At 45.3% G+C, this 16,555-nt stretch overlaps 1 protein-coding gene across 1 annotated transcript in view; it reads right to left on the bottom strand.

Moving 5' to 3' along the window:
* The window catches only part of MAMDC2 (MAM domain containing 2), a 150,837-nt gene that overhangs the window by 86,308 nt on the left and 47,974 nt on the right, over positions 1-16,555 (bottom strand). The window contains exon 3 of the mRNA XM_030293837.2: positions 385-656. Coding sequence (XP_030149697.1) covers positions 385-656 — 272 coding nt within the window. The remainder of the gene's footprint in view (positions 1-384; positions 657-16,555) is intronic.

Genomic DNA, 16,555 nt, shown 5'->3' with positions numbered 1-16,555 from the left:
ATTATTATTTTTCTTCTGGGATGCATATCTTTAAAATGTTTATTTATTTATTTATTTTTGAGAGAGAGAGAGAGAGAGAGAGAGAGAGAGTGCGCGCGCATGTGGAGGAGGGGGAGAGAGAGAGAGAACCCCAAGCAGGCTCTGTGCTGTCAGCGCAGAGCCCGATGTGGGGCTCAATTTTACAAACCATGAGATCGTGACCTGAGCTGAAACCAAGAGTAGGACGCTTAACCAACTGAGCCACCCCGGTGTCCCTGGGATGCGTGTCTCATGAGGCAGTGCATCCTAACATAGGAGATAACTACCTTCAGTGGCAGAAGGTTGCGTACGATCTCAGAATAGCACAATGCTACGTGATAAGCCATGTGCCTAAATTCCACCGACCTTGAATTTCTTGGAACTGTTCTGTAAGTCCAAGCTGGCTATGAGCCAGCTGTCAGAAGGCTCCTTAGCTGACCAAAGCAAGCGATCAAAGCTTTCGTCTTCAAATCTCACATAGAGGTTCAGCCGGCTGGTATCTGACAGAAACCTTGAAGACGCAGTTATCTGGTAGACCAGGCGGAGGCAGCTCCATTCCTCAGCCTGTAGGTCAGAGCTTAGCAGCACGGCCTTTTCGCCCTGTTTGGCAAAGGAGGTGTCCACGTAAATGTAATGGCCTGGAAAGAGAAGGGAGCCCCGGAAAGGATCAGTCTGCTGTTTGCAATTCAGGGAAATACACAGCTGGGGTCCAGTGAAGGGAGAGCCTGCAGATGCGTTTCAACGGCCCATTGAATGTTGCTTGCACATGGGATCTCTGCCTTCTTGTGACAAATCAGAAGGCCCCACAACACAGAGACCACTATCACGTGACACGTGACCACCACAGGCTGGAGCTAAGGAGTGCTGCCTCTTCAGAGGGTGACATGGGGGCTCCATTTTACCATAATCCCCACTACTCCCTATTACCTCCTGACACTGAAGCCAAGAGTCCGTGGCCTTTTATGATCTTACACCAGGCCCACTCAGCATGCAGCTTTCAGCTTCCTTGTCCCCACATGAATGCGAGTTGGAGAAGTCAGGCGGAGGGGCTGCAGAAGCCAGAAAAGCGGCATGCCTCTGCTGGAGTCACAGTACCTTGGTGGACTCAACCTTCCTTCTCCTTCAACAACTCCCCACATACCCAGTGATTTGACCTGCATTTAACTGGCATCATTATTGCACGTTGAATGTATTTGGTTGCCACAGATCCTGGGGCCTAGGCACAAAAAGTTCAGTGTCAGCTAAACGTCACAGTTCTGATAACTAAATGGGAACGCAAACGTCAATCACGGAAAACAGGCCACTCATCACTTCCTTCTCCTCCACCCCCTCCTCCTTCCTCCGCTTTTCCTTCTCTCCTCTTCTCTCTTCTCCTTCCCCTTTCCCCCCAACCTCCTCCTCAGCCTCCTCCTTTCCTTGCCCTCTTTATAGTCCCCTCCCCTCCTCCTGCCTCCCTTCCCCATTCTTGACACTGATAGGTGGAGATCTGCGGGCTATACCAGGATGTGGAGCAGAGTTTCTACGAAAAAAACAAAAAACAACGAAACAAAACATATCGGAAGTAAGAACTGTAACCTGAGCCTTCTGAATCTGACTCTGTTCGGCTTCCTACAGCAGTGACCTGATGTGCCTGTGCATCTCGGGGACCCACTGCACTCTCATTCTTGCTCAGAGTTTCCCATATTCGTGGCCAGCATCTAACCTGAGGCCTTCCATCCTGGAATCATCTCCCCCACCCCTTGCATTTTAGGCTCCCCAACACCAAACTCTTACTAGAAAGGCCCTGAAATTCCTCTTTGCTTTGCTTGATATCCTTCGGCCCCCATCCCCACCCCGCACACTCATTGCCCCAAATGCCCACCCCAGCCGGGCCCCTTGGGCTTTCGTGGTGAGCACTGATGGGCCAGCAGACGCTCAGATGATGGCCAGCCTCGCAGTTAGGGTGCTATCTTCAGGGAGCTTCCCTGGCCTGTGAAGCGTTTTGAGATCAATATCTACTTCCAGCGGGCAGTCTTTCAACTTCTGATAGCCAGGGCACAGTGTGCTGGGACCATCACTCTGGCAATCTGGCCAGCACATGAATCACAGGGGCCTTCTTGGTAGCCCTGCATTCTATTTGCTGATGAATGTACTGTCTTTCAGGTGTAATGGTTATGCTGGGGTGACCGTGCGGTGCAGCGGACCCCACCCAGGATCTGTAAAGCACAACCGTTGGCTTAAAACTCTACCATGCATAGGCTGTGTCATCAGTTTCTGTATCTGCAAAATGGGGATAACAAAACAGTGGAGTCCGGTTACCTATCCATGAATACTTTGGGAAGGCACTCAACGTACTCAGAAAAAAAACAACTGAAAATGACCCAACCACTGCAATATATACAGACCCACACGGAATGATTTCATACAAATAGCCACTAAATAAAATCTGCTTCTATATTTCAGCACTAAAAGGAAAACTGGCTGTGTTGCACATGCAAATAGTATAATATATAGGGAACCACGTCCACTGCAGTCTGCAACTTAAGGAAGTTTCAAGGGCAATTTTGATGGTGTCAGATTTTCACCTTTTGTGCCGACTTGAGAACATAAGGCCCCAGCGAGCTAGGACTTGCAATCTACGGGGTCATTGTAAGGACCTGATGAAAATGATGTATCTAAAAATGCTTTGTAAACTGTAACGCCAATTGTTAGTTATTTCTCTTATCGTCAGGGGGAGGGGTCCTTTAGTTGTTCCAGAGATAGTGAGAAATTGATGTCGCCTCCTTTTTGTCCACTACGGTTCGGAGCCAACCAACATTTGTTGAGGTAGCAGACCGGTAGCACCTTTTCAATGCTAAGACGACAACAGTCTTCACCCAGTTCACCTCAGTTGACCCCTCCACACTGACGTCTAGGCCTCTACACTCTTTAGCGCCGGGCCCCTCCTGGCCGTCTGTCCTCACAGCTAAGCTCCCCTGGCTGTCATCCGGGACTACTCACCATCCCATCCAAACTGGGCCTTGGCACATGTATGATCCTGGGTGAAAACTCGTGACCTAAATCTGATAATGACGCCTATGTCTCTATTTTGTTAGCCCTTAGTACCACGCACGTCAAACACAAGGACATGGCCTTCTTTCTGGCAGCTTCCTTCCCCGGGCTGAAGTCCAGCCCCCTGAACTCAGGCAATGACCTTCTCACCAGATTTCCTGAAGGCCTTGCTGCCTGTCTCCTGGGATGGGGTCCCGCCTGTGGAAGCGCATGGTGGAGAGAGGGGGAGGGTCACAGTTATCACTCCAGACTGATGTTGGTTCAAATTCCAATCACATCACTTACAAATCGTGTCATTTTGAGCCACTTATACTATCTGAGACTCCCTTTCTTCATTGGTGGAATGAGAATGCTAAAACACTGACTTGGCAGAGTTTTAAAGATTAAATAAGGTAACGTAAGTAAAGATCTCAGCACTGTGCCCAAGGGTTTGCATGGGGCAAACTCTTAATAGATGTTAGCTCTTATCTTTCCAGCTGCCCGATCAGTCTACTCTTCCTGGTGGCTCGCTCACCTCGTCATCTCACGTGGGACCTCCCTGATGCCAGCTGCCACTTGCCTTACCTGCTACCCATCATCCTGCCCTTCCGACACCAATTCCTGCCCACTGCATGGAATACCCACCTGCAGCTGTATCCGTTCTCCTTGGTTCCTGCTCCAAAGCTGTGGGCACACCTCTTTCTAGGTCTCAGCCACAGCCATCCCATTGCCCGACTGTGTTTTCTGCCATGACAACCATCTCTGGGATCTACCAGCTGACCAAAGCAGCCCAGATAAGAAAGCATGCAAAGCACCCGGCAGATGTTCAGAAGGTTGTTTTTTTTTTTTTTTTTTTTTGCCTATGTAGGAGAGAGGATGCCTCACGTAGCACATCTTCAATTATGTATAAAGCCATCAGCTTACATTTTGAAGGAGTCTTGCTTTCTTCACACATCAAAGACTTCCAAAAAATTAAAAAGTCAAATGTATACAAAACGCAATGGGCATAGGGGTTCTCAAAAACTGTTGACTGTGTTACTAGAAAATAAATTGTATAGCATTTCTCAAATGTAAAAACTGTATTAAATATTCAGGATTGTTAGTATTTGTTTTTTTTTCTATCAGACTCACAATTATTAATAAATCTACTGATTACCTCTAGCAGAAGAAAGTTCTGTTCTGAGAATATCTAAGAAAAATCACAGATTTCTATGCTTTGCCTAAAGTATGCTCACCTTCTGTGTCTCGCTTTACTAGTATCCTCTGTGGTTTAGTAAATCACTATATGAATATAGATGGATAAGAAACAAAGATTCAAAAGGAACTGACATTTGTTGTGTTGTAGGCATGAGATTCTTGATGTGTGTTCTTCCCTCTTAATCCTGACGGATGATCTCTATCAGGCAGGAAATGCCACTTGACAAGGGAGGAAAGAGATTCACAAAGGTCAGTGCAGCAGTCCACGGTCACGGCGAGTGAACCAAGGTTGGGCTCCAAGTCCCTGCTTTCCGCCCCCCCCCCCCAACTGCCGCCTCCCACCGCTCCATGCTGCCTCCAAACATTTCCTAGTCTATCTCTTTATTAATTTATCTTTTCATAATTGTATTCATCTTCTTATAGCAGGAGGGCAAAGTTTTCTTCCTTTTCTTTATTGCGGAATCCTAGATGGACCAACGTTTCTAACGTGCAAGCCCATATGGGCTTTTCTACAAATACTCTTCATACTGATAACACAATAACCAGATTAACTTTTCTGTCATATCGCCTCGACTGTAAAAGGCTTTTTGCATAGTTTTATAAAATTAGGGTATGCCTTATAGTTGATCTATAGTAGTATACCTTTGCAAAGGATGTTAGCAAACCAGAGGTTAGAATCAATGCATGCAGAATAAGATATTTGCACCTGCACTTGGATTAGTGACAGAGGACAGAGACCCCACAATCTTGGGCTCAGAGGACCCCAGCCAATATCTCCTACAGTTACTGCTGGGGTGTGGGGTCTGGGGCAACAAGGAGCCACTCAGCATGAGGGCAGCACCGGCTCATAAGTACAAGGCACAGCCCAGAGTTTCAGCTCAGCGTCCTGGTAAGTATTTATTCGCTTGCATTGAGGAGAAGGCACTATGTGCGCATCCGTTTGCGGGCTGGGTTGGACCCCTACGTGTCAGACAACAGGTGCTCTGTACTGCCCAATGTAAGCAAGTCTGCCAGACTTCCAGTCTCCCTGCTGCATTAGAAAGGGTCTCTCTACAGAGTTTTGCGAAGCAGATCTCCAGGAAATGTTTTAGATGGGAATGGCTTCTTTCCTTCCCTTTCTTTGCCAGGTCTCTAATAATGACACAGTTTCAGGAAACTCCTCATTCCCATTCAGCAAAACTGCTCCAAATCCCTGGCTTTTAGTTATCTGCCATGCATAGACATGAATGAGCTCTAAGAGGTATGCACTTAAGCCTAAATCCCCCCAGACAGCAAAGCACTGAGGTGGACTGATTTTTAGTGTGACTTAAAAGGCAGGACCTGCTTCTGAAATGTAATGGAGAAAATGGTCTATAATTGAGAACAAGTGACTGGCATTCACAGTCCCATTTTGGTCCCAACTGGTAAGAAAGCCCTCCCAGAATGAATCCTCTGGTATAGCAGAGGCTCTCGTGCTGGGGAACGTCTCAAATTCTGCTTTGCTTACGAAGAAAGGAAGCCTGCATTTCAACAGCAGCAGCAAATTGTCACATAGACGCTTCAGGGCCATCCCAGCACCCAGGGCTGTGGGCAGGGTGGACCCTTTTTCCTGCCATGCAAGTTGACTTTTCCCGGTATCCATTTATAAGTAAGAATTTCCCCTTGGTACCAGGGGAGCCACAGCTATGCCTCTGAGTGCAGGAAACTAGAAACTTCATGTGTGGGGTTGGAAGCGAGCTTGCTGTGCAATAGTGCCCCGGGGAAGGTTTTATTCCCTCCACTGCCACTTAGCATTAAAATGGAAGACAACTGTGAGGCCCAGGTTGGACTCACGGAATGTAGAGTGTGACCATCAACTGGCAACACGAGTCCTGGTCCTGGGAGAAGGCCATGGGGACAGGTGGGGTCTCGCTTCTTCCTCTAACTGACTCAGCATCTTCTCCCGCTTCTGGGGTGTCTGGCCTGAGGGCAATTTCCACAGGAAGGCTGTGGCACCTTTCACTTTCGAGGTGGCTTTGCTTATAAATCAGACGGGAGCGGCATTAACGTCTCCGACTCCCCTGGGTCGCAAAATGCTTTCTTCCTCGGGACTCCTCGATACCCTCTCTCTGTAGGTTTTTGCTCCTACCTCCCACCTGCCCTTCCCACGCATCTCCTTGGGACCGGCCTACCCTCGTCTCTTAAGTGCATGCATTCTCCTGGGTCTGCGTCTGGTGTCTCTACTCTGATGAGTCTTTTTCCCTGTAGCAGGAGCTGCTAACTGCCTACCCCCCATCCGTTCTCTCCTGCTTCCTCTCTGAAGAGCCCTGGTTTGATCGGGGCTGGTGCTGTCCCCAACCAGGACGTTGCCACTGCCATGCCACCCTTGCATGTAGAGGTGGCCCATGACAAAGTTCCAGACGGAGATGTAAGAGCACTTCGCTGGATGGGGTTTCCAGGAACGTTCCTCCGAAGACAGGCCCGACGCAGTTGGCTTCTCCTTTCGTCCCTCCTTTCCTCCTCCTTCCCATCTAAGGTGTGGGTGCCATGGGCTGCAGCTGCAGGACCCATTTGTTTATTTATATTTTTTTAATTTTGAGGGGGGGGGAGGGGCAGGCAGAGAAAGGAGATAGAGAATCCCAAGCAGGCTCCATGCCGTCAGGGCAGAGCCTGATGTGGGGCTCGATCCCACCAACAGTGAGATCATGACCTGAGCTGAAATCAAGAGCCGGACGCCTAACTGCCACCCAGGTGGCCCATGCGGTGGCCATATAAACCCAGGAGATCACTGGGGTGACCAACTCATCCTAGTTAGCTTGGGACTTTCCTGGTTTTGAAACAGAAGGTCTCGTATCCTGGGAACCCCCTGAGTCCCAGGCAAGCTGACACAGTCGGTCCCTTTAGCAGGCGGCCTGAGGATGGGAGTCGGTGCTGTGGTCCTGGCAGAATCACGGGAGGACCTCGATTCCCGCCCACACTGTGGAGTCTGCGGACCAGTCTGGACTTTCTGCCTCTGTACTTCTCATTAGGAAGGAGAGAAGCAAATGCAAGTTTAAACCCCTGTTATTCAGCTGTTTCTGCTACAGGCCCTTTCAAGCACCTGTCGGATGTACACCCGTGACTTCCAGCTTCATTTCTCTACAGGTGACTCCCGAATCTATGTCACCAGCCGGATCCCACATTACCTTCCAGACTCGTGTGTCCAACTTCCTGGTGGGCATCTCTGCTTGGACACAAACCCATTCTCTGTACCCCCCAATCCTGCTCTTCCTCTGAGTTCCAAATCACAGTGACTGGAGCCCCCAGCTACCCAGTGACCAACCAAGAAATCTCAGCACCTTCACTGATTCCTTCGTCCCCCTTTTCCAAAATTCTACCAGTCTTGAGGACTTAATTTCCTAAATGTGTCTCAAAGCCATCCATTCCTCCAGGTCCCCTCTCTGGCACAAGTTTAGAACACCCTCTTCCGTCTGGATTATTGGAATAGCCTCCCAGTACATCTCCCTGCTTCAGTCTTGCCCCATGCAAATCTGATCTCCAAGCAGTAGCCAAGGTGTTATTCTACGATGCCGAACTGATTGTATCACTTTCTGCCCTAAAATACCCAAGGGAACCCCACACTGTCCTTGATATAAGGCCCTGCTGTTCTGGCTGTCATAGTTAACCACCGCATCCCTATCACAGTCTACACAGCAGCACAGGATTTCTTCTAGCTCCTCTAAGCTAAGGTGCCACACTCTCTCTTTCTTCCAGGCCTTCTTACGTGGTGTTTTCTTCACCTACGATACTCTTTCATCTCCCTTCCTTCATACATTCCACTCTACTACCCCTTGCCTCCTTTCCTAACTTACACCTACACTTCATTAAGGTCTCTGCTTCAGAGAGCCACTCGGTACAGTTGTGCAATGCACAACCTGGACAACTGTCCATGGTGATCCTATTTAGATACAGCTTTTTCCAGGCAGCATACTTGTCCGTATTGCTCCCTAGGTTTTAAGCATATCCTACCTATCTGCCTAGGTGTTCTCTATATTTTTAAATAAATGAATAAACTCCTTCCTGATGATAGATTTCTTTCGTTATGTTTACATATAAAGGATACATTGAAAGTCTTTTTTATTATGGAGATGTCTCATTAGGCATGAATTTCGTAACAATTACTCAATTTACCATTATTTTAGGAAATATGGTATTTAATGTGAGCTGTAAGTTCAATGGCAACTCACACGACACTTAATGTCTTCATGTATGCTCCCACCGTTAACTTCCTGAAACAGAAATTCTCATTATGTCAAGATACACAAAGAATTGTTAAAACACACAATTCTTTGTCCTTCCGGAATGCAGGGTTTAGGGGAGGCATTCAGAAAATGTTTCAGTATGTGACATTTCTAGATTCAAGAGACCTGGAGTTTTATCAGCTTCCAATTTTGAGGAGTGCCAAAGTGCAGAGATCAGCGCTACATGGGGAAGTGATGAGGTCAGCATTGCTTAGACGCCTTAAATGCCATTTTCGTTCCCCCTGACAACGGGGAAATTATTCTCATATCCTGGCTAACACTGCAAAAGGAGCCTTAAAAGATTACAAAGCATTAACCCTGGCAAAAGTAAAAACAAACGCCAGCAGGCAATCTCCAGTGTAAACAATCTACCAACATTGGAAACCACTACCACAGATGTTGGCTCCACCCTCCTGCGTAGGGTCTGGGAAGGGCACAGATTTAAACCCCGCTGGCCCCAGTGGCAGTTTAAGAAGAGAAGTTTACCTTAGCAACCGTCAACAGAAAACCAAACCATGAAGTAAAAGGTCATGGGATATCTGGAAAGGGAGCGCCACTTGATACAATATTTAACAAATAACTATGAAAATATAAGAAAAGGCTGCATTATCTGATAGTGTGTTCTACCAAAAATCAGTTTCTCAGAGCATGTTTTCCGCGACATGACTTGGTCGGGCGGGGAAGATATTCCCTGGAAAGTTAGAAAGGTCCTTCTAGGGGTGCCTGGGTGGCTCAGTCAATCGAGCGACCGACTTTGGCTCAGGTCATGATCTCATGGTCCGTGGGTTCAAGCCCCGCTTCGGGCTCTGTGCTGACAGCTCAGTGCCTGGAGCCTAGTTCAGATTCTGTGTCTCCCTCTCTCTCTCTGCCCCTCCCCCACTCATGCTCTGTCTCTCTCTGTCTCAGAAATAAAAATTAAAAAAAAAAAAAAAGAAAGGTCCTTCTATTTAAGATAAAGGAAATATGTCAGGGAGACCCCAGATAACCGAATTCACTCGGCAGGTCTCCTGAGTGCACCTGGAAGGAGAAAAGGCTCCTTCTTCCATGGAATATGTGTTCACTTACAAGGAAATTGTCTTATTTTGACTTAGAAGAGACTCCAACCCTCTATCTTACCAGTTTTGCTGCTAACGCTGCTGAGAAAAGAACTGGATGTTTTTGCTCATGCATATGCAAGGCAATTTTGGCAAACAAAAGAGTTATACACATTTCAGCTTCCTCGGAACCCGAACAAGATAGGAGTGCCTGTGAAAATTTCACTTCAGTACAGGTAAATAAATACATCTGAATTTAAATACACTTTAAATATATATTTTTTACATAAAAATAGACAACATACTTTTATTTGCACTTTCTCATTTCAGTTTTGGCATTTTATGCCTATTATAAAGTATAAAGGCAAGTAGGAACAAGAATATTCAACGTAAAAGGAAATACAGCTATACAGATGAACACATTTCTTTTTGTTGTATTATGGAGAAGAAGCAACTTACAATGGTTACAATGGTATACATAATAATAGGAAGAAGGGTTTACATGAAAAGAAATCCCCAGGGCGCCTGGGTGACTCAGTCAGTAAGCATCCAACTTCTGCTCAGGTGGTGATCTCACAGTTTGTGGGTTCGAGCCCCACATCAGGCTTTCTACTGACAGCTCAGAGCCTGGAGCCTGCTTCAGATTCTGTATCTCCCTCTTTCTCTCTGCCCCTCCCCTTTGCTTCTGTCTCTCTCTCCCTCTTTCTCTCTCAAAAATGAACATTAAAAAAAATTTTAATGAAAGAAAACCCCAGAATATGTTTTAAATGAATGATCTCATCGGGGTGCCTGGGTGACTCAGTCATTTAAGCATCCAACTCTTGACTTCGGCTCAGGTCATGATCTCATGGTTCGTGAGCATGATCCCTGCATCAGGCTCTGTGCTGACAGCATGGAGCCTGCTCAGGATTCTGTCACCCTCCCTCTCCTCCCCCCACCCCCAGCCCGCTTGCTCTCTATCTTTCTCTCAAAATGAAAATAAACTTAAAAAAAAAAAAAAGGGTTGCAACCTAAAAAAAAAAAAAAGATAAACAAGTGATCTCATCTAGATGTGTGGCTTTAAAATGTTTGTTTTTCAAACATAATTGAACACAGAACTTCATCTGTTAACAGAGCAAAGAGGAGTGGCCACTATTGCCAGGTGGGCTAAAAAGTTTTATACTATCATGTGTTGTCCAGGGCATTTTGCCTCTGAGGTCTGTTCCCTCCCAGTTAATCTCTTTCACAGGGGCCCACAACTTGTTCCGTGGGCCTGGAATTGGTTTAGAGACCCCGGACTTAGGCAGTCTTGGGTTTCTTGACACATTAACCAGAGCCACACCCTGTCCTGTCCACTCCAGATTCCTGCTGCCTCCATGCTTATTTTCCCAGGTTAGCAGTGTGCCTGGCCCCGTACATGAATGCGCCTTCTCTGTGTCTATGTAAGTAACCACACCCACACCGGCTGAGAAATCCTCATTTGTCAGATAATCTTCATCAAGTTCAAGAGCCAACATGCTCTCCACTCCTAAACCAGCAGTTCTCAGTCGTTGATGCGTCTTGGAATCTCCTGGGGAGGCTTAGACATGGGTCTACGTCCCAGGAAACTCCTCCATCCTGGGCAAACTGGGACGGTTAGTTAACTCTGCTAAAAGCAGAAATTGTAGCCACCCCCCACGTGGCTCCAAAGTCAAACAAGACTTGAGAAGCACTCTTGTTATGTTTGCTCTTTTCTTTTGGTTCTACCACTGCTGAACCTCAGTCAGACCATGCAGGCAATGATGGCAGGGTCTGTGTCTATTTTACCCCCCCCCCCCTTATCTCCAGTGCCTACTACATATTAGATGTTCAAGAAATATCAGCTAAATGAATTAAGCAGTACATCCTGCCATACATTCACCTAAGGTTAAGACGGCTTAGGGGCCTCTGGGTGGCTCAGTCGGCTGAGCATCAGAATTCAGCTGAGGTCATGATCTCACAGCTCAGGGTTTGAGCCCCATGTTGGGCTTTGCACTGACAGTGTGGAGCCTGCTTCAGATTCTCTGTCTCCCTCTCTCCCGACCTCTCCCCCACTCTCACTCTTTCTCTCAAAAATAAATAAACATTAAAAAAATTAAATATTTAGAACATGCATGTGATGATCTTACAAAAAAGATGGCTTAAAATAAAGGCAACAAATTTAAAGCCAATAACAATAAACACTGACAAAGAAGTCCCTGTTAATATATTTTAGAAGTCCTCCTTAAATATGAAAATAAATGTAGGGCTCTGTGCCCAAGGCATATAAGAAATCACAGCAAAGTTGACAGAAAAACAAGGCAGTGGCTTTCAGTGAGTTGTTTGCTTTGGAGAGTAAGGTTTTGAGAATAATAACATGGAGAGTAACTGCATTTATTCCTTATAACTTCAGAGCATGTAACTATTCACAAAGCACAGGGGCCTATTTAAGCCTCACAGCAACCCCACGGTATAGCTGGAAACTTGTTATCCTTTATTTCACAGATCAGGAAAGCCACGCTCAGAGAAAACACACAGCCTGATGAGCAACTGGTTCCAAGTCCCACTTGGATTGCCAGATTAAGCAATTCAGAGTACTGAAGTATGTCCCAAATATTGCATGGGACATACTTATACTAAAAAAAAAAAAAAAAAAATTATTTGTCATTTATCTGAAATTCAAACTGAAGGAGGCTTCCTCTATTTTACCTGGCAATGCTAGGCTCCAGGCCAATTCTCTATGAAAAGAGACTATTTGATTTGAGGATCACTCTGGACCCTCCCAGATAAAGGGCGGAGACGTGGTTCTTCCTCCTTTCCAACCCTTTGTGATTAGGCCTTCCAGAAGGTTCTACACATCCTAGCCTATGGATGTGTGCCTTTCTCCAGGACAGCAGTGGGTCAAGCTGAGTCAGGAAAGGGGTGGCAAAGGTTGTCATGAGTGATATCTCTCAGGGTTCCGGGGCCACATCCATGTGGACTCAATTAAAAACAATTATTATTACTATTTTTTGAATACATAATGGTACATAATTGAAAGATATAAGATAGTAAAATTTCTGCACAGCAAAGGAAACCATCAACAAAATGAAAAGGCAAACTACCGAATGGGAAAAAAATATTTGCAAATCATATATATTGGATAGAGGTTAATATCTAAAACACAGAAGAACTCCTACAACCCAATAGCAAATAAATAATCCAATTTAAAAATGGGCAGAGGATCTGAATAGACATTTTCCCAAACATTAAGGTGGCCAACAGACATATAAAAAAAAAAATGCTCAATATCACTCATCATCAGGGAAATGCAAATCAAAAACCACAATGAGGTCTCACCTCATACCTGTTAGAATGGCAAATATCAAAAAGACAAGAAATAACAAGTGTTGGCAAGGATGTGGAGAAAAGGGAGCCCTTGTGCACTGAATGCGGGAATGTAAATTAGTGCAGCCACTATAGAAAAACAGGGCATTGCACCAAGTGAAACAAGTCAGACAGAGAAAGACAAAAACCATATGATCTCACTTATATGTGGAATCTAAAAAACACCCAAGCTCATAGCAACAGAGAACGGATTGGGGGTTGACAGAGGTGGAAGAGGCCAGGGGTGGGGGCAGCGCGAAATGGGTGAAGGAGGCCAAACGGTACAAATTTCCAGTTATAAAGTGAATAAGTCACAGGAGTGTAACGTACAGAATGATAACTATAGTTAATAATACTGTGCTGCATATCTGAAAGTTGCTAAGAGAGTAGATCATAAAAGTTCTCATCACAGGAAAAAATATCGTATAACCATATATGGTAACCCACGTTAACCAGACTTACTGTGGTGGTCATTCCACGTTATATACAAATATCGAACCATTATGTTTTTACCTCTCTGTTAGCCATGAGGCTTGGAGGGATAGTGTGGCTGGTGGAAAGAACATGGGGTTTTTTGGGTTTTGTTTTATTTTAGAGAGAGAGAGAGCATGCACATGAGCAGGGAAGAGGGGCAGAAGGAGAGAGAGAGAATCCCAAGCAGACTCCAAGCTCAGTTACAGAGTCCAACACGGGGCTCTGTCCCACAATCCTGGGACCATGACTTGAGCCAAAATCAAGAGTTGGATGCTCAACTGACTGAGCCACCCAGGTGTCCCAAGAACATGGTTTCAAAGTCAGGTAGTTCTTACTTTAAAAACTGAATAATCTCACACATGGGAAGCATGTAACAATGGGCATAGTATGAGTTCTCAATGAAGCATGGTCTCAGATTCCCTGTCAAATCATTTTACTAACTCCATCAAAACATTTTCTTATATTGAGGCCACATATATCATAGTTTTCTCAAATTCTATAATTTATGTACCACCTTGGGGTTTTGCTTTCTCTGTGTACTAATTATTTAATGTTTTTCTTAACCATACTCATGTCTAAAAATATAATATTTATTTTATCGGATTCCTTAGTAATACTGTCCATGAAATTTGGGAGTTGCTGTGCTGGTTCATCTAGTACATTAAAAAATACATACAACATGTTATATATTATACTTCATCAAAACTGGGAGAATATACATCATTATTTTTAAAAATATGGCATATGCCCCCAAAAAGAGTCTTAGGAACCACCACGGTATGCATAGTTCACTTTGGGAAATGTTGATTTATGTGAGAATTAGTTATTAGATTGTCATAACTAATTATTTTCAAGACTTGGAAACTAAGGTCCAGAGAGGGTGACAATTTGGATCAAAGTCAACTAGACAATCTAATGAAGAGGTGAGACAAGAACACAAGTTTCTGGACTTCCAGGTCCACATTTCCATTAGCCTAAAATACCTCTAGTTGAAGCCTAAACTAAATCCTGCTGCAAAACTATAGGATTAACTCTGTGATACCCTAAACCAGTCTTGCTTTTCCACCACCACTCATATTATTTCTTCACCTAGGAAACGAAGTGCAGTGTTTCCCTCCCAGAACATACCTGACAGTGTAAACCTGAGCGAGCCTCGCTATGCACCTTGCTCAGTTCGTTCCTTGCTTGGCATGTATAGACGTGCTTCCCCAGGGGGAATGGAATGCAGGAGAGAAGGCCAATCTGGGGGTGCCAACACTATGTACTGTTTAGAGACTTTTCTGGAAGTTTTCTGACCTTGTTTCATCCACCCCCAACTAAACACTCTCAAGTGTATCAAGCTGAATCAAACCCTCTAATGGGATGTCTGGATATTTCTACCAATTGCCTCCAAAAATATGGGATATGTTTAAATTCTGAGTTTTTTAAAAAAGAATTAAAAAACACCTATACTTTATCTAATTGAGCAATGACAAAGTGAAAGAGTCCCTAATAGAGGGGAGTCCGGGGTCCTACAGAAGCAGCAGCAAGGCAGACAGCTCTGTGGTGAGTAGTCTTGCCTCTGGTTCTAAGAATCAGCCTCAAAGGCTAACCAAGAGTTGAAGATGTTGAGGTAGATGCATGTGGCTTTTACCTTCGAGCATCCATTCCCTCACAGCTCTGGTTAAGAGTATCCTTTGTTTTTTCCTTGGGGAATCTGCCCTTCCTTAGTTTCAGCCCAAATGGTTTGAGCAGGACTGACCCCAACCCATCCTCCAGGAGTCTCACATGGCCCAGGCCTGACCCATCAGGTCCTTCCAGTCCTTTGGCCACAGAGGTTGCTTAGGAGTGAGCACTTGGACCAACTCAGGTAAATGAGGCTCAATTAGAAGAATTTTTTAAGTTTATTTATTTATTGGGGGGGGCAGAGAGAAAGAGAGAGAGAGAATCCCAGGCAAGCTCCACACTGTCAGTGCAGAGCCCAATGCGGGGCTTGAACCCACAAACCATGAGATCATGACCCGAGCTTAAGTCAGATGCTTAACTGACTGAGCCACCCAGGTGCCCCGAAGCTCTTTTTCTCTAGGAACCATTAACTGTAAGAATGTTGGATGCCTCACCCGTCAGGGTCCAGGAGGAAGACCCACCAGAATGCAGCCAGTACAATAGAAGACAGAACCAAGAGAAATGAAGAGAAGGAGATTGAACTGGATGGCATTTTTTTTTAAAGCCCCTAGTGGCACCCGAAGCCAGATATCCCTGAACTTTTAATTTGCATTGGGTGATAAGGTCCTTTAGTTGAAGCCAGTTTGAATTAGAGTATGTTTTATTCAGTTGGGGACAAAAGAGCCCCGTCAATCAGAAGTCAGAGTGAGTACATGATATGCTCCTTTCAATCATGAGGAAACAGGGAAAGGGGAAGAGAGGAGGCAGAGGGCATGAATTGGACAGTAGAAGGTAGTCAGAGAACATTTTCTTGTCTCAACATCGCCCCTACATAGTTGTGTGGTCATGAACAGTGAGTTAACCTCCCCAAGCTTCAGTTTCCTCATCTGTGAAGTAAAGAAAGTAGACAATCAGTAGTTCTCAAACAGATCTCTGTGGAGCCCCAAAGTACCTCAGGCAATGGGGACCAGGTTCCCAGACTTTCATTCTGTGAAACTCACTTCCTTTTATCTATATTATGTGACAGGCTCTCTTACAAGATTTTATTAGAAGAATGGGTTCTACTGGTAAACCAGATTCGTTGACTGTTCTGGTTCTGTTTATACTAAGGTCTAAATTGAGTCAAAGCTCATCTGGGGCCAGTAAACATGTGGTGCCTCTATCCTAAGAGTTGGTCAGAAGCCATGGTCAAGAGTTCAATCCCAGGAGGGGTTGTTAGCTTTACACAGACATAAAACATTGTTAATGGCAATGATCTGCATCCCTAACCCTAAGAACGGTTTTTGAGATGGGGGTCAGTGGTCATACAAGGTACTGGGAAAAGGAACAGGGATGGTTCCAAATAGTCATTAGCTCTGCTTTAATGCCAACATAAACACCATTGGTAACACGCAAGGCAGGCAATCTCTGCATTGCTAGAGAACAGAGGGTGGTGCACTTGGAGGTTTGTTTCTTTCTTAAGACAGTGTGATCATTGTAGAAGAAGCTGAAAAAAACAGAGAACTTGTTATACAGTCACTTGCACAACACCTGATGTGTGTCCACAGTGCTCAAGTTCATGTGGATTTGCTTTTTCTTATAGAGACAACATACACATTG

The sequence above is a fragment of the Lynx canadensis genome, chromosome D4, assembly GCF_007474595.2.
Source record: "Lynx canadensis isolate LIC74 chromosome D4, mLynCan4.pri.v2, whole genome shotgun sequence".
NCBI lineage: Eukaryota > Metazoa > Chordata > Mammalia > Carnivora > Felidae > Lynx > Lynx canadensis.
The sequence above is the reverse complement of the archived record's forward strand: the minus strand, read 5'-3'. Positions and strand labels throughout refer to the sequence as shown.